Source organism: Gadus chalcogrammus, chromosome 1 (genome assembly GCF_026213295.1).
Source record: "Gadus chalcogrammus isolate NIFS_2021 chromosome 1, NIFS_Gcha_1.0, whole genome shotgun sequence".
Classification (NCBI taxonomy): Eukaryota; Metazoa; Chordata; class Actinopteri; order Gadiformes; family Gadidae; genus Gadus; species Gadus chalcogrammus.
The window spans coordinates 8,069,582-8,093,151 of record NC_079412.1 but is presented as its reverse complement, the minus strand read 5'-3'; the positions used below and the strand labels follow the sequence as shown (position 1 = coordinate 8,093,151).

At 42.8% G+C, this 23,570-nt stretch overlaps 1 protein-coding gene and 1 long non-coding RNA gene across 3 annotated transcripts; both read right to left on the bottom strand.

Moving 5' to 3' along the window:
• Positions 1 to 3,650: 3,650 nt before the first annotated feature.
• b4galnt1a (beta-1,4-N-acetyl-galactosaminyl transferase 1a) lies at positions 3,651 to 12,466 on the bottom strand. Of its 2 annotated transcripts, XM_056586759.1 has the most exons (11): positions 12,035 to 12,465; positions 11,354 to 11,633; positions 11,060 to 11,242; positions 10,505 to 10,611; positions 9,907 to 9,944; positions 9,603 to 9,783; positions 7,290 to 7,382; positions 7,011 to 7,198; positions 6,776 to 6,916; positions 6,175 to 6,412; positions 3,659 to 4,920 (listed from the first exon to the last, which is right to left on the bottom strand). In XM_056586759.1, the coding sequence occupies exons 2-11, from the start codon at positions 11,566 to 11,568 to the stop codon at positions 4,709 to 4,711; spliced, it is 1,596 nt and encodes a 531-aa protein (XP_056442734.1). In that variant the 5' UTR covers positions 11,569 to 11,633; positions 12,035 to 12,465; the 3' UTR covers positions 3,659 to 4,708. The 2 variants fall into 2 exon arrangements, with proteins under 2 accessions (XP_056442739.1, XP_056442734.1); XM_056586764.1 differs by lacking the exon at positions 7,290 to 7,382 and having other exon boundaries at positions 3,651 to 4,920; positions 12,035 to 12,466.
• Positions 12,467 to 17,929: 5,463 nt separating this feature from the next.
• On the bottom strand, positions 17,930 to 18,693 carry LOC130379813 (uncharacterized). The gene is made up of 3 exons (XR_008895155.1): positions 18,639 to 18,693; positions 18,432 to 18,500; positions 17,930 to 18,259 (listed from the first exon to the last, which is right to left on the bottom strand). It is a non-coding gene; the product is annotated as an uncharacterized LOC130379813 (long non-coding RNA).
• Positions 18,694 to 23,570: the final 4,877 nt, after the last annotated feature.

Below are 23,570 nucleotides of genomic sequence, written 5' to 3'. Positions count from 1 at the left end.
GTATTTTCTTTGTTTATTAATAACTTATAATATTCCTCCTTGTTCCTTCACTTTGTTCTTGTTTTACAACGCACACCTGTTTACACATTTGTTGTTCTTGTTCCACACATGACTTAAATTGTTTATTTATTGATACCCCCTGGCCCTACTTTGCTGTTCTTGTTCACACTTACTGTATGTTTGCTTTGTTGTTCTTAGTCCTTGTTCCCACTTGTTTTGGTTCCACAAACCTCAGCCTGATACATGTTGAAAGGATTTTTTTCTCAAACACTGGGTCCAGCTTTAATGGTGCATCCTCCTTTGCAGCGTGCAGATGTGAGGCAGTGGAATCTGCATTTCCTGGAGGGTTTTATAACCAGTGGTCCATTTTACTTGTATTGCTTTTTAAATGTTCTCCTTTCCTCACCGTATTTCTCTCGTTAACACTTATATACAATATTCATCCCTGTTCCTTCACTTTGTTCTTGTTTTTTCAAGTTGGATACACACACACACACACATTCTTGTGTTGTCTCACCCATTGTTTAATAAAGAAAATACTATTTCATTCATCCAACATTCATTTTTTATTCTTTAATATATGTGATACTTTGTGTATGACTTAGTCTTAAAAGTATGATGGTTGTGTGGTCAGCTCCTGCCTCATCAGAAGTTACCTGGAAACTAAATGCTAAATGGACTGTTGCTACTCTGCTTTCTCAATCGCTCTCTGACCACGGGTAAGTGAATAGGAATTACAAGCAAAATCAAGAAAATCCAATAGATCGGTTGTGCAAATATAATCGTCTTTGATTTCAGAACAGATGTAAGGTTAAGACACTAAAGTCAGTAGCCTAGTGCTACCCATGCTAACACGAACGTGAAGCTTTCCCTCAAACTTAAAAACGTATTTAACCCTCCAGTTATGTTCGTTTGTCAGGAACAGCAATGGTGTTCCTGGGTCAATTTGACCCGGTGCATGTTTATTATCCAAAAGATGTCCTAAACCAAAAAAATCCTAACAAGCAGTGTGAACATGTCATTACTAACTCCATTAGTAACTATTCTATCAATATTTGGTGCAATATTTGTTCAAACTTTTTTTTTTTTTTTATGTTTCACCACTTTATTATGGGTTAGGCCTTTATACCTTTCATCCACTTTGATATTAGGGCCTGGGTTATAGAGTAGTGAAAGTTGCTCTACTCACTTGTCCCACACTGTCCTAACAGCTGCCAGCTTGTCTCTCTCCCGTCTACCAGCCTTTGTCTCTCGATTATCAAATCTGATTACTCTGGAGAAAATGTGAAAAGACTCCAGAGACATTGTGCCTCGAAATATAGCCCTGCCTGTCTCTGCATCCCACAGACTGGCTGTCGATTCATCCTTGGACTTATAGACCCCCTGGATGAGGAGCCCCAAATACGCATCTAAATGTGTTTTGTCCACACATTTTTGGCACTATTTAATAGTGCCAAAATTAAATTTGAGCGAGAGCGTAAAAACATCTTTTGCGAGAGGTTTTGCGTGCGCTGAGGTAATTTGCGCGCGCGAGAGGCTGTTTTGCGCACGCTGAGGTAATTTGCGCGCGCGAGAGGCTGTTTTGCGCGCGCAGAGATCATTTGCGCGCTCGCAGTTAATATCTACGCGTGTGGAATAATATAATACGCCCGAATGCATCTTTTAGTGAATTAAGACACTAATGTGTCGCCATAGAGAGCGGTCATCACAGAGAGGTGCATCTCGTCGCATACTTAAGGCATAGGAGGGGGCAGGCCCGTCGCTATGGGCGGGCCATAGGGGGCCGCCCCCCCCCCCCACACACACAATGCTTGTGCCCCCCCACTTGAGGCACAGATCTCAAAAAAAGAAAAAAATATATGTTATATTATTATTTATATTATTAACGCTCCGTTCACTTGCATGGGCCCTTCACAACTTCTGGCGGTGAATTATATTTGATAATTCACCGTTGCCAAGTATAATTGACCGCTGTCAAGGTAAACAAAGGCTTTTTTGCCTCTAATGGCGAGACCTTTTTTCTTTTTGGCCTTTTTTGGGTGGGCTCAAGCTCACCCAAAACTTGCCTTAGCCCACCCTATTATTTCGTCCTCAAATCTAATATTCTACCTTTTTTTTTTACACAAGCAATGAGAGAATAGATGCTGTATAGGCTATAGGGTCATATTGCTGTTGGTTATGTTTAACGTGATGATTATGTGCTGCGCGAATAGAGGAAATATACATACTCTAGGCTAATAATAATTGTGCCCCCCTATGCATTTGATATGCCCCCCTTAAGACTCAGGTCTGGCGACGGGTCTGGGAGGGGGCGCTGTCAGCAGACTATTATTTAGACAATTATTAGCAAATTTCAATCTGACATTTTGACCGGAGAGTTAGAAAGGGCATATCGCGCTTCTGCCTTCTCACACCGCGAGACAGGTTTGTGGCTTTGAGTGTCGCGATTTCGGTTTCGATACGCGTATCGTTACAGCCCTAGTTTTGACCCTCCCCTGTTGAGTGTCCAATGAATGTGGTTGGAGTTTTCCCGCGAGAACAGAGAACATAAATGGTTCTTCTCGTCAAAAGTCATAAAAATTGCACCCGTGTGTGTGTGTGCGTAGGTGTGTGTGTGTGCGTAGGTGTGTGTGTGTGTGTGTGTGTGTGTGTGTGTGCACGTAGGTGTGTGTGCGCGTGTGTGTGTGTGAATTGGGTGAAATATGTCTCACAGTTGTAAAGAAAGAATTAGTCTGACATTTCTGACACCCGAACAGTATCTAGGCCTATGTGATATAAACATGCAGGGGGTGGTTGCAAATATGTGAGATGAACTATTTTCATATTATATGTTGATTACACTAATTAAGTCTAGCAGAAGAAGTTTCATACTGAAAATATACTTTTAACTATTTTTCCTAGATCTTCAAACTTTAAAACGGGTCAATTTGACCCGGAACATAACAGGAGGATAGTTTGCAGTTGTCACCCTACCACTCCAAATGTAAAACTGACATTTACAAAAATGCAACAATAGTCAGAAAAGTACTTGGGTATGTGTTTTTTAATTTATATTTACCATTCAATATTGCAATCGCTGCTGACCGTCCCATTGAAGAACACGGCAGCGCGGCGTGTTTTGAAACTATACAGGCTTACATGAACCACGTGACCACCCTTCCGGCGAGATCAGAGTGACGCAACTCTTCGCTCTGGTGTGATCCAGATGCCTCGGACACCAGGGTCGTGGCCTCTACGAATTCACTTTTTTGCATAGGAAATTTTCTTTCCTATGGAGATTACCTGGAAGTGCTTGGAGGAAAGTTTTGAATTCTAAAAATGCTTAGGAAAGGAGCCTCGATGCTTCCTTTAACCCTCCTTTAGCATAGGTTACTCCTGAGCAACCTTTGCGAAAGGAAATAGTGGTATCCCATAATCCTTTACGTCGGCAATATTTAAAGCAACATGCCACCGATGAAGTTCACCGACTCTACGCGAAGACGCATGAGAGACGCGGTAAAGCAGAAGAGAGAAGAAAATACAATTGATAATAATGGTCTGGATACCAATTCCAGAAATATATTATTTGAATCGAAATGAAATCATTGTTTGCTGGTTATTAAGCAGACAATATAATAAGAATAAGAAAATACAATTTCGACTTTTAAGAAAGACTACTTGGGGCAGTTAATTTCAACATCAACATAAATTGAGCTTTTTTTCCACATGTGAATTGGGTTTTCAACTGGCCTAAAATATTTTCGTTGGCCAAGTCCGACCTAAGTGATTCTCACTGTTGGCATGGCGACAACCTGAATGAAATCAACACGACAAGAACGCATGGATCAAAAGAGCGCTTGTTGTAGACCAACTTCGGAAAATTGTAGTTCCACCGTAGAGACGCTAGAGGTCAGCAATACTCACCGTCGCGCAATGGGAAAAGTGGAGTCGAATTCACAGCGCTGTCTTTTCCTATGTTCGAAAGGAAGCACCTTTCATCCCTCCTTGACCCGATGACGTTTTCCACAAAGGTTAAGGAAAGGAGGCATTTGACTATTCGTAGAGGCCCCTGCTCAATGGCGCAACATCAAGGAGAGATTTGCTTCCGCATCATGGGCGCCGGCCTAGCAACTCCCTAGGGCATGACGTGCCAGATACAGATATTTTCTCTAACTAGCATTGCAGCATCATAAGCGAGAGGTCTGAGCGAGCACAGTCACATTGTTTACCGACTATGGATGTTGGATGCTGAAGTCTGCACTTCAAGTCCTGTATTCAAATCAGGCTCATGGAGAAAAAAGCCATAGCTTGTGGAAACATGACTTGATGGAAGGAAAATAGATAAGGGAACCGAGATATGGGGGTTGGTGGTTGAAAGTGTGTTTGTGTACACAGAAACCAGATAAGGAACAAAGATAGACTGAATCGACAAATGCTAATTTGTTTAATTAAACATTATATAAATAGTGCAAACAGTAGTCATATTAAGCATTTTAAAAAAAAACATATCCCTGAGTAACCAGAAGCATATTCATCGCGTAGAAAAATAGGAAAAGGCCCTTGTCCTCGATTTATGGTGAAAATTATTCTTAGAGAAAGTAGAAAGAAAGCATTCTTTGAAATCTCTTGAGTTGAGCTCATAGGTAATCTGGGTTCCTCTTCCAAACACCAAACAACCCCGGTCATTTTTTTATTCCTAGTTGGCAGTGCCACAACATTGAGGCATGTGTCAGTTACTGCTCATGCACTTCAACCTGTTCTTAAAGTAATACACCTCAGTATGCATCCTTCTTTCGCTGTTCGTGAAGGAGTAACGGAACCTGTCGTAGCTCTTCGCAGACTCTGACTTGCTCCAGGGAAGGACGATCTTCGACGCGTGGCCTATCTTCACGTCGCTGCAGGAGCCCACATGGAGGGATCCCAGCGCGTCCACAAAGAACTCTGTGAACAACAAGTTTCAACATTAGATTACAGTGTGGATTTTTCAACCTTGACCATTCTTTCCGATAATTTTTGTTCCATGGGACTACAATTTATGAAATCGGTTTAGTATTGGGCTAAAAGGCTGCAGCCGTGATCCACGCGAAAGGGGTCAACTGTAATCCTTTGGGGCCCTTACCCCTGTATACGTCCTCTAAGAGAGATGGGTTTTCAGCATATGAGCATATGTTCTAACACTATGGAGAGGATCCATACAGAGAAATACAACCTGTATCTTTACCGGCCGCTTATTCCAGTGTGTTGTGACCAACCCAGCCTCGATCAAGGAGAAATCCCTCTCTGAAATCTTGTTGTTCCAGGATATTTCCTTATTGTCATTACAATCTCAACTGTCTTTCACCCATATACTTTAGATGGCAATAAAATATTCTTTCTTTAGTCCAACACAACAAACTCCCCTCTCTACAGCCCTCAATCACGTTTCCACTGTTATCTTCCTACAACTCAACTATTGCGGGACTTCTCAATTCTCGAAACATGGTTGGACACAAATATATATAATAATATGGGAGCTTAAGCAGTGCTGCGGACATTATATTTCTTTCACTCAATATTATTTTTTTGTCCTGCACCTGGCTAGAAGGTGGGATGTGCACACAGCTACTTTTTTGAAAATTTGGACACAAGTATAAACAGACCATGAACAAGTGAAAGTTAAGATACAAGTTGTATTTCTCTGTAGGTATCCATAATAATTTAATATACACTGAGCATGTCAGTGGCAAAAACAAACACTTTTAGAGGATTTAGGGGCAAGTGCCCCAAAGGATTACATTGCAGGTTGTTTTTTTCAGATTACAGCTGAAAGCATTCATTTTCGAAACATTGTTAACCGGCTTAGTCCCTTTGAACCAAAGTGTACCGGAAATAGGGTCCACTTTGAAAAACCAGAAGGCTTTCTTTAAGACATTCCCCTTCTCCAACGTTCTTTCACAACAGTGATGCTCCTCCTCTCATAAGCCAAATGTGAATCATTTACTCTGCAATGATGATCCCACACTACAGACTAACAATGTGGACTTTGGATCCTGTGGGACCAAGCAGTGTTGGCCATTAGTGAATACTGCTCTTTGTTCAGTTCATGTGACGTGAAAAGACTTGAAGGCAGTAACGCAGAACACACACACTTGAACCGGTCACACTAACAAACTGCCACCTGTCACACTGGCTCCCGTCACACAGGAACAAACTTGCCTAAGTGGCCACGCCGTGAGAGCTGGGGGTTGAACCCAACCCTAAGTATCTTGTCCGTCCTCGCCATAAAAAAGTTGATGACGGCGTCGGCCACCACGCAGCTGGGGAACCCCTGTATGGAGTGGTAATGGCCCTGTCTGATGTGGAGGCAGTCCCCCTCAGAGCCCCCCTCATCCACAGAAAAGGTGTGCTGGTAGGTCGCAGAGTAACCAGTCACCTCTGTTACCGCACCTCCTACCTGGGATCAGCAGGACACACACACACACACACACACACACACACACACACACACACACACACAAAGATTGCAAGTGAACGAACACTGGGAACAACCACCACAAGAAAGCTTGGGCAGGAGAGGGTGTTAAATGTCACCACACCCACTGCTTACACAGTAAAATATTAAATATAGTAAACACCAAATAATGTTTATGTATTGCACTATACATTGTGAATGTGGGTGTGGTGGGGATACATTTCTTCCATCACCATTCCGCATACATTATGGATGGCTACGACCACCAACTATATTGCACACGTGTAACCCCCTATTGTTGTAAACGTACAGCAGAGCTATAGCGTTGCCAACTTGCCCCCTCACCAGGTCTAATGTGGTCTTCTCCAGGATGTCCACCATCTTCTCAAGCTTAGTGCTTTCGGTGAACAAGAAGTCATCGTCGACCCACAGCACATACTTGGTGGTCACCTGCGAGACGGCCAGGTTTCTCCCCGCAAACCAACCCTAGCCGAGCAGAAGGGACAGACATTTGACTGGAACCGGATGCACAAACATGCATCGCGACTTAGAGAACCCATTCCAATCAGAGTGCGTGTACCTTTCCGAAGGGCATGATGTATCGGTCGATGTGAGGCCCGGTCACCGGTTGAGGATGCTCGTTGTCGTCTGCGATCACTATCAAGACGGTCGGGTAGTACTTCCGTACGCTGTCGATCATATCTCGAAGTTGATCATAACGTAGGAAGGTCTTGGTTGCTATGGTAACGAGGGCGCTTATGTTGTATCCTAAAAAGGGACGAAAAATTAGACGGGAGAACAGTGAAAAATGTTGACCAAAAAAGGGATTTTATTTTTTGTTGATTTAGCATCGACCTACCTTCATTTGTACCCGAGTTGAAAAGTTTAGGGATGGCCCTATGACCCACTTTAATGGTGAAAGCTGCCTTGTGCCCTCCACTACCATACAGAACTGAAGATGAAGAAAATACAGAGGAAATCACCACAACGCACCTGGAACAATGTCCATGGCACTAGGGCACTTCTATTGGGCTCCTCAATACAAAAGGACGCAGGTTGGGCATGTTGACGGACCGGTTTATTGTAAAGGTTTGTTGAACATGACAAATGACATGTTGTTTCCATCTAGGATTACTCTCCTAGATGGAGGCTCCGATGGTAACTCCACAAACACTCGGAGTGTTTGTGGAGTTGGCTGGATTAACCTGTGCAAACTGATGACTCAATGTAAATATCATATACAATCAGAAGAGGCCAGTGAGGCTGCTTAAACCAGCCATCATCAACACACACAATTGTTTTTTAAACATTGTACATTTAAGGATAACATGATTTGTGTAAAAGAACATGGCACAGAACTGGAATTGCCACCTTGACTTCTAACTAGCCACTTATTATCCTGTTTAAGGCGAAGTATGCCAACTTAGTGGAGGAGTGCCGCAGACGGGGGTGGCGTGCCCGGTGTGTGCCAATAGAGGTGGGCTGTAGAGGCTTTGCAGCGCGATCTCTCTGCAAAGCATACAGCATGCTTGGAGTCACAGGTGCACGTCAGAGAAAGGCCATCAAGACCACCACAGAGGCAGCTGAGAAGGCCTCTAGATGGCTGTGGATCAAGAGGGGCGATCCGTGGGTACATGCTACTTAGACACAAGTTGGGACTTGATCAATCCCGGCTGGGTCGCCTGGTTGAGGGTGTATGATGTTGCGAGACCCGAAACACCCAATGACCCCAGGTTCCATCACTGATGATGTGTCTAAGTGCATCAATAGATGTATATTAAACTAGCAATATTGATTTCTTAAAATAAGTGCGAGGTAGCTTTCTATTCCTACAACCATCACCGATAGAGTCTGTTTTCAGTAACATAGGTCTACCACTCTCACCTCTCTGCCATAAACATATATATTCTTTCTGGTAACCTGTACCATCTTTATCCAATCAGGAAAGAGTTACCAAAAGTGGCGACCCTATCTGCATGCAAGGGTAGGCAGCAGGATTAAAGTGCCACTGTCAGTCCATGGTAGAACATGGGAAGCTACCGATTCCAGTGCTGCCCGGAAAGGCTTACACAAGCCATGCAAAAATAAAGAAGAAAAAAAAAGAGAATAAAACAAAAGCGGGGAGGAGAGAGGAGAGTTCTAACTGCTAAACCGAACATGAAGATTGTGAGATCGCACACAGCGCCTTAGAAGGTGCTGTGTGCGATAGGGGCGGGTCCTCTTCCACTGGGGCTGGCATGCCTCACCGCTATGCTACGCAGTAGCCCTAACAAAAGGCTCTATTTTTTCCATAAAGAGCATTTATTTTAATAGAATATAGAATAGAATAGAATAGAATAGAATAGAAAGCCTTTTATTGTCATTGCACGAGTCAAGTACAACGAAATTTTTAGGAAGCTTTCCCAATTGGTGCATTAAGAGGCTTAACCCTTGCTCAGATAGGGACATCAAATTGAAACGCAAAAATGAACTCCACAATCCAACACAGAACGTGGCACTTTGTATAAGTGTCCGAGAAGCTTAACTCTCTCTCGGATGTGGACATCTTTATCTGGCCAACAGTTGGCCAGATAAAGCTCTATACACACACTGTGGCGTTATACTATTGGTTTCCTAGAAGCTTAACCTCTCTGGGACGCAGCTCATATAGCCATTGAAGATGAGCATGCTCAATCCTTTCCCCAAAATATCCGATGTATTCAAAGGAATACATTATTAACGCAATCCATGTATAAACATCCAAGTGTAAATGAATGTATGCAATGGCAGTTTGCGGATAAGTCTGATCAATTCTCCCTCTCTCAAACAGAAAATGGGTGTCTGTCCTCTGGAAGATAAAAACTGCAACTGAAGAAACAGGAAAGAGCGAGTTTGCACCATTGCATGAACCGATACTATTCATGTCCTCATCGCTTTCCGCTCAGCATCCTGTGTCCTCGTTTCAACTAGACTCTATCAAACAAAGAGCAAGGGCCAGGCATGGATCTCTCTCTCTCTCTCTCTCTCTCTCTCTCTCTCTCTCTCTCTCTCTCTCTCTCTCTCTCTCTCTCTCTCTCTCTCTCTCTCTCTCTCTCTCTCTCTCTCTCTCTCTCTCTCTCTCTCTCTCTCTCTCTCTCTCTCTCTCTCTCTCTCTCTCATACCTTTACATCTATGGAATCAACAATAAGCACACCTGTGTCGGCCGTCTTGGGGTGGAAGAGGGTGTTGGTGTAGGTGACAAACTGCAGCTGCCTGTTGAGTTGGGACAGAACAGAGCTGGACAGCCCCATGGTGTTCTGGCCTCCTCCTGAGATGGACACGCCGACAACGGTGGCAGCCACGTCCAGTGTCCCCATCGTCACACTCAGGCTCACCTGTCACATCATCATCATCATCATCTTTTATTCACATTCATATCTTAAATAAATGCTGTAAGAATATGTAGGCAGTCGGGGTATGAGGGAGGGGGGGATAGATATGACATGTAGTATATTTACCGTATGTGTAGGTCTTGGATCTTGTTTGAGACCCAACCCTATGATAAGAACATGTAATTCAAATAGATGGAACCAACGATGTTGAATGACAACGAGTTTATGCTTTTGGTTAATGCTGCTATGCAATATGGATTTGGAAACAAAAGTTAAATACATATCTTCTGAAAGAGCCACTGTTAATAATATGAAACGGCATTAGTTGTGGCTTATTAGTCTGTTAAATATACAGCGACAAATCATTTTCACAGTCCGTCTTAGTAGAAAACATTGATAACCTTTGGAATCATTAAATCCAAAGATCATGGGGAATGATCTCCTTTTATATATTTCTGTGAATATAATTTATACTGATCAGGTAAATAGAGAGAAAATCATTGAGAGATGAACCATTGATTCATCTCTCAATGGTTACATTTTTGCAGGAAAACATGCAACAACGTTACGTGATATGGTGATAGTGGAACTAATGGAGGGTACTTTCCCCTACTACTGGTGCTATAATCTACTAAATTAACCAAAAGATGGTTAATGACATTGACAATGAGCTATAATCTATTGATAGGAGACTATGCCAACTTGGATGATGGGATCATCTTACCAGGAATAATGATGGTCTTCATGGGCCTCACCTCCACTCCCTGGGTGGGGTATTGAAGTGGACTGTTGGCCTCCGCTACGATGAGAAGGTCTGCTGGAGAGTAGGACCTTGGAACATGAGATCACAACGAGAGGATGTCGTAAGCCTCTTTCACACATGCAGTATTACCCTGCAAAGTCCTTGAAGAGTTCCTGCGAGGGGTCACATGTGAATGGTAACTAAAAATCGGTATTCCTAGAAATCTGCACCTGCAGTTTGCCGACTCAAGACTTGGTTACATGTTGTGAAAGCATTGAGATGTTCAGGAGAGGCAAGTTAAGGTTTACATCGGACAGAAGATGATTTCATGTGGTAGACTCTGACTCCGCTGAGGACTGCTGTGTGTGCCAATGCAGTCTGACACGTTAGGATACAGGTTCTCGTCTCAGTCCGCCTGTTTTATTGCGGTTGGCATCGTCAAGTGTTGCTGTGGAGCCGGAGCTCGGTCCAACACAGTAACTCTCCATTATTTATTCCTCCTAATATCAACTGATGAAGTCATCATCGATAACTTACCTTCTCTGGAAGGCACTGTACTCCTTGTCCCTGCGTCCTATCACCCCCCCTGGGTCAGGGTCGGACTCAAGGTATGCATGGTTGAGATTGTTTGCCCACACTCTAGGGAACAGGATACGTGGTAATGGCAGGTTGATTTTATTCTCATCACCTCGGCATTCACACGTACCGTACGCCAACTGACTGCAGCAGGAAACAGGTTAGTCAGGTTAGTCTGTCACAGAGATGTAAACTAATCTAGTTCTGTTGAACAACAACAAATTATCAGCATGTTGAGATGAGGGTTCAACCCACCGTGACACAGACTCTTTTAAAACGTAGGGGACGTCGTGATAAGAGCTTAAGGTGTCCTTATTCTTCTTCTTCAGTAGCTTCTCTATGTGGCCTCTCTGTGTCAGACCGATATCCACGCTTTGTTTCTTGACCGGGAACCACAGGTAAATTAGGCTCAGTAGCAGAAAACCACTGATCATGACCAGGACCAAACCTTTCTTAGAGATGGCCCGCATCTCTGACGCGCTTACAAAGCAGTTGGCCCAAGCGTAAAATCGGAGGCCTGCACCTATAGAAGTCCCTGCAACCACAACAACAAAAACTGTTGCATCGGATACACGGGCTTAAAGAACGCAATACAATACATGCAATTGTTCACTCTGAAGGCATGGTTTGCATCTACTTTGGCTAAACTGCATTTAGAAAGGGAATACATTGGAGGGGAACATTTACCCATAATTCTCGTCCAGCATTATAAAGTATTAAGACAAATATAGGTCTCGGATAGTTTGCTTGTTATCATAGCATAAGGAATACAAATAAAGACCAAATAGGCCTATGTGAGGAGTCTAATTTATTCTCCTCGATAAAGTTAATTTCCAAGTCCATTCAAAGAGTAGAATAAAGGAAATACCTAAACAATATCGCTACGGAGCGATTGTAAATGCGCACTTTGGAATATAGAAAAAAATGGGAACTTACTTTCTGTTCTGCGGCCCTAATTTGTGCTTTTCTGATTCCTGGAAAAGTGGAGACAAAACGTGACGCCCAAGGTATTTCCTATACTGTGCGCAACTCACACAGGTTTGAGTCACATTTCCTGATATGAGTTGTTGGTGGAAACTACCGTCCGCAAACCCGTCATTGCTGTAGTACAAAGCGAGGTTGAAAATATTTTCCAATAAAAACCACATCGATTAAGACATAAAGAAACCTTAAATGGCTTAAATCAAGTGAAGGGATTTGAACAAAAGTTCAAAAGTCTAAATTGACTAAACATACACACCATTTAAGAAATAGTAAATGGTTGGGGGGAAAAAATAAAGTCATCGCTGAATGAAAAGCGCAAAGCATTGCTAAAAATGCAGAAATGTAAAATGAATTGAACTGAAGAATCTGAAACGTCAAATGCATTGCCCTGCAATGTGCGCGCGCGTGTGTGTGTGTGTGTGTGTGTGTGTGTGTGTGTGTGTGTGTGTGTGTGTGTGTGTGTGTGTGTGTGTGTGTGTGTGTGTGTGTGTGTGTGTGTGTGTGTGTGTGTGTGTGTGTGTGTGTGTGAATACAGGTAAGCCTGTATTCGTTTGGTTCACGTGACGTCACTGTAGCTTTGCGCCGCCATCTTGACGACCGATCCCACCCACTCATTTCCCAAAGTGAAGGCTGCAGCCTTGCTAGGACGCGTCCTTGCTAGTCGCGTCCTATGGAGATGAGACTAGAGTGCTAGCTCGAGTGCTTCCTAGCGTTTGTAACGTCGGACTTTGGGAACGACTTGGTAGTGTGGAAGCGCTTCCGCTTCCGCTTTTTAATACTGCGTGTCCGCTTGTAAACACATGTGCGCTTATGAATAAAACATGGCAGCAATCAAGCTGATCGATATGTATTTGACCACAACGCATTAGAATACAAACAGTTTAGAAATAAGCTGAAATCTATCAGTTCAATAGCTTTGTGCAATACCTGTTGGATAAAGAATGTAACTAATATAAATAAAGTTTTCACGTTATAAATTCTAATCGGAATTGATTGAAAATTAATACATTCTTTTATTCTTTATCTTTGCATACCGGTATTTGTTTATGTCCATTTTATATATGTGCGGATGGAAGCTTATTCAATGTGTTTCAGTGTCATGGCATTCATGGAAATAATATGTTAAATATGCAAATAATGTGTTAGATCTGCAATGATGGGCTTGTGTCACACTTCCACATTGTGCTTTGAACTCAGTAGTCGATTATATTTTGACTTGCAGAATGCAAAATAGACCACAGACACCTAGTTTGCAGAGTTAGGTAGCCCCCCCCAGCCCCCTCTATAGCCTACCACTGTGGTTCACACTGCATGAGTTGCATCCTGTATTTACCACCTCCTTATAGAAGATGCATATTTTATTATATATTCATTCTTTTTTCAAACAAAAGTGAATGTTTCTTTTGTTTTTTTTATTGTTCATCTGATTATTGTATGCCCTCTGTTCAGAGAGCAGAAACATTTTCAGGAAGAGAAATTATTAAATAAAATAGGTATACAAAACATACATAAATACCTATTTATGTAAACATAAATAGGTATACATAAATCATGTAATCTTGTGAGCGAGTAAATTGACATTGGTGACAGTGGTGTTTAACACCAGCTACATCCATGCAAAATATAGCAACGTATATTAAGTTGCAAAAACGTTTGAAAAGTGGCACAGGTCTTCAGGCTTGATTATTTGCATTAACATGATGAATCTATAAAAAGCAATACGGCACAAAATATTTCTGAAAACTAATATAACTTGACTTCATTCGAACGTGTACTGCTCTGCCATTTTCAAGAACCCGCCCAGTGAACGCAGAGGATTGTTGGTAGTTTTGGCTCGTCTAGGATGCAGCGATGCATCCTTGAAAAATCTCGGAATTCTCCAAAAAAAAGGACGCAAAAATGGCGCGGCTTTCTAGTGTCCTCAACATTGGAACAGTGCTTTTCGGCGTTCTATGACGTAGCGTCCTTAAAAGGGCGGCCGTTGAGCATGCTTCCTTGACATTGGGAAACAGCCACTTCTCAATTCGCGTACTTGTGCAAGTCGGGCACTCCGACCACATTGACGATTGAGCAGGTTTCCGCTGCTCTTGTTAATGCAAGAGTAAACGGTAGTACTGTTAAGCTAGCGGGAGCCCATGCTGTTAATTAAATTATACAAACAGATGGTACGGGAGTATTGTGACTGGGTATCTTTCTTGCTGCGTACCATGGAACTATTATAAAGTTAAGCATAGCCTAAACGACTTGCAAATACATTTTCTCTTGTTTATTTTTTTTCGCTTAACTGTTCCACTCATGGACCTATTAAGGTTCCACTTAAGAGTTCACGTTACTACCGTTCGCCGTTGCTCCATGTTTAAAGGTTGAATCTGAGTCAATCGGATTCAAAGAACCGAATCCTTACATTCACCCATGAGCCACGGGTCCGTGGTCTAAATTAACCCGAATCTTTCGGTTCTGGCTGCTACGGACGACATTATTAAAACAATGCACGAATGTCATCAAACTGTAGGTCTATAACAACATTAACACATCCGTTTTTCATCTGCATAGTAACTTATTCAAACATCACAATAACAAGAACACAATAAGAACAGTAACATAGTAAATAATTTAAAAAAAAAGAGAAATGATTTAACAACACTGAACATACTGAACAGAGGCAGGGAAAAAAGGACAGAGGAACAACAATATAATAAAAGAGGAAGAAGACTTGTCCGTTGTCACAGCATCAAGGTCCAACTGTAGAGATCAAGAAAGGAAGAGGCATGAGGAGGAGTACAACAGAACACTGCTCTCTAGGAAATTGTTTACTGATGTAAACTAAGTTGATGCAGTCTTACAATTATGATTCTAATCCAGGTTTCTATTTCAGGAGAAAAGAAATGGCTCATAAACATGAGGCGAAGTGCCCTCAGACACTCCATGTCACACGAGGAGTTAATGCAAGGGGGCTTTGTTGTCTGTGAACTGCATTTTGAGGAATGCTTCCTTAAAAAAGTGAGTTGTGCATATTGAAAGAAATGAGAATTTAAATTAAATATAATAAAAATCAATAGATTTACTGATACATTGTGCTGTGTGTGCTTCGAATAGCACAATGGAAAGGTAGCACTCACCAGAGATGCCATCCCCACACTGGTGGATTGCGACAACCCGCCACCACTTGCCTCCCCACCTCTTAAAAGGCGGAGAAAAAAAAAGAAGGTAACATAACTGAGACCAAGACCAACATACAAATAATTAAGACAGTCCCCTGAAATAACATTTACATACATTACATTGAATGAATTAACTTTAACTGATCCTTTGATATTGACTGATTCAATCCTCAAAAGCTAAGCAGAGTCAATCTGAGGAAGAAGACAGGTATATAGACACAGAGGGAGGGACAGAGAAAAGCACAGAGGAGACAGCAGAAATTATACCGGAAAGGACAGAGGAGACTCTAGAGACAACAGTTGAAATGGAGGAAAGGACGGAGGAGAGCGCAGAAGGGACTGTAGAGTCAAATGGAGGCACCAAAGAACAGGCTGAGGCTCAGGTGACAATTCTGCACAGCAGTCCCCAAAAGAAGGACCAGGTGATGTTCTGAGCTTCTTCAATTTCAAAATTCTGACTGTAGCATTATTATGTAGCAGACACACATAAAGGATGCCTTTTTTGTTATTTCAGAGAATAAAACAACTACAGGCACGCCTTGCAAGGCTGCAAAGGCTAAGATGCATGAAAAGGAAGCCAGCTGCCATGCCAAAAAAATCCAAGTAATGTCAATTAAAGACAAAAACAAAATATGCCTTTAGAATTATCAACACTTGATTTAAGGAAATGCATATTGCATTTTAACACCACCTTGTTCTGTCGTAGTCCCCATGAAATTATGGAGGAGATGCTCCAGAGGTGTCCTGAGGGCTGCCGGAACTCACACAACTGTCAGAGGCAGGGAAAAAGGACAGAGGGAGAAGGTTCAACAGACACATGAAGGATCTAGGGCTGCAGCTGTTACACAGCAGCCCAAAGGCCTACCGTCAAATGAAGGCCATATTCTCGCTTCCTTCTGGAAGGACACTTCGGCGTTACGTTAGCGCACGTGTGGGATATTTCTCTGTAAATACGAATTTATTAAATAAGACTACTCAACTTCGACCAGTTTCACAATTTTAAGATTGAACAAAATCTGATTATTAACCTTTTATTTCCTGACAGCCTGGCTTCCTACAGAGAATCATCTCCCAAATGGGAGTCATCGCCGCCACCATGACCCCTGTGGAGAGGATGTGTACGCTCGTCCTGGACGAGATGTCAATCAAAAAACAATTTGATTATGATCGCAAGAACGATGCCATTTATGGTGTATCTGCATCTGGGGCTGCAGCAAAACAAGCGATGGTCGTCATGGCTAGGGGCATTATGGGGAAATGGAAGCAGGCAAGCCATACCTTAGAAAAACATTTGTTATGATATTGCTGTGTATATTCAAACACATTTACCTAAAGCATGTCTTCCAACAGACTGTGGGTTACTTATTTTCCCCATCTTCAATGCCAGCAGATGATATTGCTGCCGTCATTAAGGATGCCATTTGCCACCTACATCATATAGGGCTGACAGTATGTAGTGCGAAGAGTTTTATTATTTTTTTTTTTTTTTAAATAGCAGCATTAACAATGAACAAATGAACATTAACTCCAACCTTGTATTGACAACAATGTATTAACCAATTTCAAAGGTGCAGCCAGTAATATGTGACCAGGGAAGCCCTAATGTGAAGGCTGTGCGGAACCTTGGGGCTAGCCTGGACCCTCTGGGAGGTGAGGAGTCCCACTGTATCCTGGTGGGGGTTCAGAGGGTTCCTTTTTGATGTCCCTCACCTTCTGAAATCAATCAGGAACAACCTGTTCAAACATGCCCTACAGGTAAGCACAGTAAACAAAGCAATCACAATTGCAAGGACTCATACTGAACATACAAGATATCACAATGATTCACATATGTATGTATTTACATCCTTAGACACAAGGAAAAACGGTTATTTGGAAGCACATCAGCCAATTCTATGAGCTGGACAAGCTCCACACTATTCGGATGGCCCCGAAGCTTACTGATAAGCACATTCTGCTGCCAGCATTTTCCAAGATGCGTGTCAGTTTGTCTGCACAGGTGTTCAGCCACACTGTCTCTGCTGGTAAATTTTTTCATCTTCTCAAAAACTTTTCTTCAATTACTAACAGCAGATTGTAATGTGACACTGACCACCTATTCAATGGTCGTATCTGTTGTGATCCAGGCATTTCTGCGATGGTAACATTGCAGAGACTGCCAGCAGAGGCAAAAGATAGAGCTGACTGTGTAGCCAAATTAAATCACCTTTTTGATGTGCTAAATTCCAGGTAATTATGTAAAAAAAAATAGCACCTTAACTTTACAAACATACAACTTACTAACTACACCCTATTAACTACGACCTACCTAACTTGACCCCACTAACTACGACTATCTACAACTATACTACTTGCAGATCAGTCAAGGATTCTAACCCCTGGCGACGACCCCTAGGCTCAGGAAACCAGGAGAAGGAGAACTTACTGAGGGAATGCATCAGCTGGGTGGCAAGCTGGCAGTTCAGGTCAGTCAATAAGAAAAGACAAACAATCTAACTGCACCAAATCAACATCTAGGCTAAGGAACACACTAACAACCCCCCCCCCCCCCCCCCCCCAGATCTCAGCGTAAGCCACCACCTTCCCAGCACGGAATGTGCCTCTCCATAAAAAGTGTCCTTCTTGTCCACAAGAGGTGCACAGATACAGGAATGAAGTATCTGTGCACCTCAAAATTGAACCAGGACTGCATTGAGGTAGGTCAACACACTATTACTTTGCAAATAAAAAAGTTACCTGTTGAAAACTAGGATTTTGACCACCTGCTTTTTTATTTTTTAAGAACCTATTCTCCTTGATTCGGGGCAAAGGGGGGCACAAATACAATCCCAGTGCGAGGGAATTCACCGCTGCACTCAGGGGTTTGAGTGTAGCCAACATTTTACCTGCTCTTTTTGCATCGGCTGCATCAAACTGCGAGCTGGATGACGGGACAACCCTCCTAGCCAGTATCTCAGAGGACGCAATCCCCTCCACCTCAACAGCTCCAATGACCTCAATGGCCCTCCCTACCACCCTGACAACAGAGATTGAGGATGAAGAACTAGTGGTATCGGACATTGTGGAAGATCAGGTCATCTCAACAAGACAAATTACTGCATTGACACACCGCTACAGTCATAAATCACATGAAAGACATTCACATATGATCATGCTCATATTCAATGTAACACTGTATATACTCTTACTTGTAGACTGTTGGCGATTGCATCCAGGAGGAGGGCCTGTTCTACGTTGCTGGCTGGCTTGTCCGGGTCCTTCAAAAGGAGGAAATTGTTCAGGCCTGTCCACACTGTGAGGTGCTGCTGTTGGGTGCCAGACATCAGGACCACAGCTACGCCACAAGTGAGGACCACCCCTTCCTGGAGGCAAAAAAATACACGGCAACGGCAAACCTAATGAGGCCTTCGGAAGGGTTTTTCGCTGCCATCCAGCTTTTGGAGGGGGAATTTGGATGGAACATCGACGCTTTCTGGCCTCTCACCCAGATCACCAAAAAAATGGAGAGGGCTCTGGGCAGTCTGGGGGTGTTCAAAAGCCTCTTCAGCTCACACCCTGAGCATGCAATTCTATTGGAGACAATAGCAATAAAAAAAATTGTGATGTGCAGGCTCGGGGGGGAAATCCGTGAGAGGAACAGGAGGCTGAGCAAACAGCAAACGGCCAAAGCAGCTCAGAGAAAGCTGTCCACCTTCACGGCCTGAATGGAGCTGGAGGATCGTTGCTGTGGAGGGAGCTAGATGGAGCGGTCTTCAAATTATTCCTGTGGAGAATATAATAATAATAAAATGATTTAAAAAAATTAAAAATTAGTAAATGATTTTAGTGATCATTTGAGGTTGTTCTTTTACTACATGCAACGATTGTTGTTTATTAATGTGTCCTTTAATATTGCTCTACATTGTTCTACAAAAGAAAATCAAACTTCAATTAATGTGCCCCTGCATTTCAAGTAGGTATACGCTAGAGTCAAGTAGGTATACGCTTTGACCAGAGAAAAATCAATAACTTAATGATCGTGCGCTCCGTCTTCTTTTCAGCCATCATTATTTCTTTTCTACAGGATAATTCGCATGGGAGAAGACGACAGGTGGAGACATACAACAGCTTCATTTTGTGGCGTGTATCGCGCAAATTTGCCCTCGAGAAGAACAACCAGTAGTTCGACCTATAGGCTAGCAGCTACTACTACTGGTGCAGCAAGAGGCAACACTAGCCTACTGTATTTAGGTGGTGAGATTTAGCTGGCTCAGCTAACCCCTTAATACTCCTAATTTTACAAAATGGCTCGAAATAACTTTATATTAAGTTTAAATGAAAAAAATATGCATTTTATTTCACACCTGGGCTGCTATGTAGCACACACCAGGGTCATCAAAATGTATTACTAAGTATCACGCCTGGCTTCAGAAAATGGGTTACATATAATACCGAAAGTACGATAACATCATTATATTGATATATTAATTAATCCGTAAATCAAATGATGTTAATACATATACCATTCTTTTACTTTTCAATAGCCACCATAAATTGGCTAGGCTACATAGCCAATAATCAGCCAACAGCCAGCATCCAGCCAGCTGATATCAGCTAGTACTAGATAGAAAAAAAACACTCTGTAAGTAACATACATATGTGAAACATTCGCCCATTTCTTGTTTTGACATTAACTCACTAAAACTCTAACTAGTGCATTAAGCAAAAAAAAGCCTTACCTCCACGTTGCGGGGAAAAAGGAAGTGCCGAAGTGATTCAGGCCCCGTTCACACGAAGCCGAAACGGGCGAAACCGTTACGGTTTCGATCTATCCGGTTTCGAAGTATCTCCGTAAAGACGAAGCCAACCGAAACCGGGTAGATCTGTAGAAACGCTGTAGTACACATTCCAGGCCCATAAGGGGCGCTGCTTCTGGTCCAGAAGAAATGAAATAAGAAGAAGAGGCGAGCATGCGCATAAAGGCTGCCCTTATGCGCATGCTCGCATGTGATTTCTGAGACTCCGCGAGCCATTGGCTAGGAGGTCGAGGGGTGGGGCGATGACGTCATGGTTTGCGGTTTCAGTCGGTTTCAGGCGTACACACGAATCCAAAACGAAACCGGGTAGATTTGAAACCACCTCCGAGGGTGGTTTCAGAAGTTTGCGGTTTCGGTCAGCGGATTCCCCGGCTTCGTGTGGACGGAAGGCCGAACCGTACAAGGCCTTTGCGGTTTCGCCATGAAATCGGCTTCGTGTGAACGGGGCCTCAGAAACTGCCGTAAAGCAGTACCTCTGACAGTGTGACGTCATCGCATTTTTTGAACACCTTATTAGAACAGATACGTGACCTTAAAAAATGCAATATTCAGCTGAGTTATTATTTTAGCCCCACCTTTTGAAATCAACTTTCAATTACTTGACAAAAAATTACATCGTGAGAAAAGTGGATTTTGAGGATAAAACCCATAGGCTCCCATCATTCTGGACTCGCCTACGAGCGCCCCGCGTGGACAGAGATTATTACTGCAACCATTCGAGAAAACCGGAACTAACCAGCGAGTGCCCATTCTCCTCATATTCGACATTCTCTAGCTGTGTTCGAAATCGTTCCTTATCCACTCACTCACTATTCCCTATATAGTGTTCATGATATAGTGCACTATTTAGGGAACGAACAAACGAGAATTCGGACACTACGGGTCTGTTCAAAATGACTTAATAATTACTACTTACTACCTACTCAATACTTGGCTTACTACTCGAATCCTTAAATAAATGATTGAGTAATCCATTTGAGTAATCGACGTTCGGAAGACCGTTCTTACTTAACCACCTCAGATGACGTGAATCAAATAACGTGTCAAATGACGTGTCAATAACCTACCGGCCGGGCGCCATTAATAAATATTATAAATAAATACATAAACGTCACATTTAACGTCACAGTACATCTTCAACCTAAGGATTTGCGGTGATATGTTAAAAACAATTATTAAACAATTATTAAAAAAAACATTTATTAATTATGATTAATTATTTTATATTTTCCTTGTCTATTGTCTGATTTTCCCGCGTTTCCTCTTCTTTGTCCTAATGCTAGATTGCCAGTTAATACAGAATATATATCTGTGGGCTCTGCTGCTGCGGCTCCCCGTTTAGCGCCATTGCTTCCATTGTTCTTTTGAATAGACGCAGTGCATTCTGGGGCGTTTGAGTACGTCTAGTAAGCTAGCGATGCTTACACAAAATCTTTCCGGAAGTAGAAGACATTCGGATACTACTCGCTTACCTAAAACTCGCTTACTACGTTCTACTTACTCAATTTGACGTCATAGTTAGTAAGAGTAGGAAGCAAGTAGGTGGTTTCGAACAGACCCAATAACTTTTAAAAAAGGGGCTTGGCGGAGTAAGTTCGATAGGACCAACTGTAGAATATGACGGTTTGAATCTAAAACTGTGATTCTGAAGTTTAAACAGTGGCGTTTTCTCCCGGAGGCCAAGGGAAGCCAGGCTTCCCTGTTATTTTAGGCTGTAGTTGTCATCCAATAAAAACATTTATATTAACAGTTTCGTTAATTATTTTGTGCTGTGTTGCTGTCATTTCTTCCCCATTTTCTCCTCTCATTGACCATTTCACAATGCGCGATACTGCGCCCCTGTTATAAACTGAAGACGCGGCGAAAAACGACACTGAACACTGCGAGGAAGCCAGCCCGAGCTGGCATCCCTTGGTGGAAAAAAAAGAAAGAATTGACCAATCAGGTGAGGCTACTGTCATGACACTGCCCTCCTCTGATTGGTCGGGAGGGTGTCAGGAGGTTGCCAAGGGAAGCCACTCGGCCCTTGGCTTCACACCAATCAAATCAAAGCATCATTATCAACGTCACCGAAAAAACAATAACAAACAATAGTGCGAAATTAGCATGTTTGAATGTTCTCATTTTGAGTAGCCTACTTAGCAAGTGCAGTTATGGAGGTGGAGATTTAGATATTTATTTAAAAATAATTTTACCAAACTACCACAACAGCAGCGAATCAAAATAAAATCCGATGGCAGGCCAACACCGAAGCTGAAACTGCACGGGGAGAGAAAGCAAGGCTTCTTTCGGACGTTCAATGAAGAAAACTATACACGAACGGAGTGGCTAGCTGGCAGCAGCAAACTTCAGCGACTATTTTGCTGGCAGTGTCTTCTTTTGGACAAGGATTCGTGCTCCCTTAACAATCCCTGGGTTACTACAGGATTCGTGGACCTTGCCAACTTGTCCCGGGCAATCGAGACGAGAGGCCCGGTAAATCAAAAAGCCACATATGCCGCTTTTCCACCGCACATGTAGCTCGACTCGACTCGACTCGACTCGACACGACTCGACACGACTCGACACGGTAGCAGCACGGGTCGTTTTCCACCGCAAATAATACCTCCTGGACGTGGGGGGGGTCGGCTGCGCGAAAGGGCCGTGATGTATTTTTGTATGCGACGCAAACAACACCTACGCAACCCACACATGGACAGAACCCACATTACAACAATGGAGGACATCGATAACATTACTATTATTAGCTGGCATGTTGGAGAAGTGGAATATGTTGGCTGCGGCGCTGCTATGGCTGTTACCAGCATGGTTGCCATGTCGCTCTCGTGACTTCGTCACACTCTCTGGCCAATCAGTGGCCGGCCGTCTGCCGACGTCACCTTTTAGCATCGGCTCAGCCGCTTGGAACCTAGAGCGAGGCGGTACTAGAAAAAGCAGCCACTTCAGGTACCAGATACCATGTTTTCGCGGTGGAAACGCAAAAAATGCGAGCTGAGTCGAGTCGAGTCGAGTCGTGTCGAGCTAGTACCATGCAGTGGAAAAGCGGCAATAGACTGCGCTGTGAAACTGGCACTGTTTGGAGGTGTCAGGATTGATGACATTAGCGGCTTGTGCATTTCGGTCGGGGAGGGGTTGCATTTATAATAAAATGTGTAATTTAATGAGATGTTTAGGAGGACTGTGTGTGCGTTTGGGTGTGTGTGTGTCAGAGATGGAAATTAACTTTTTTGCCCACCAGCCACTGTGGCAGGTAGATTTAAAAATCTACCAGCCACTCATCTTTTTTACCAGCCACTTTTTATACGCTATATATTTTTTAATATATGCGTACATTTTAAACAATATAATAGTAACAATAGATAAGAAAAGTGTTTTTCATACACATCAGTTGGTGTTACGATGACAAGTTTGGGGATAATTCATCTATGCAAAGTATTTTCATTAAAAAACGAATTGACATTAATAATAAAACAACATGCATGGCTACACCATCATAAGTCAATAGGAACATTTGTTTTTTTGTATTTACAT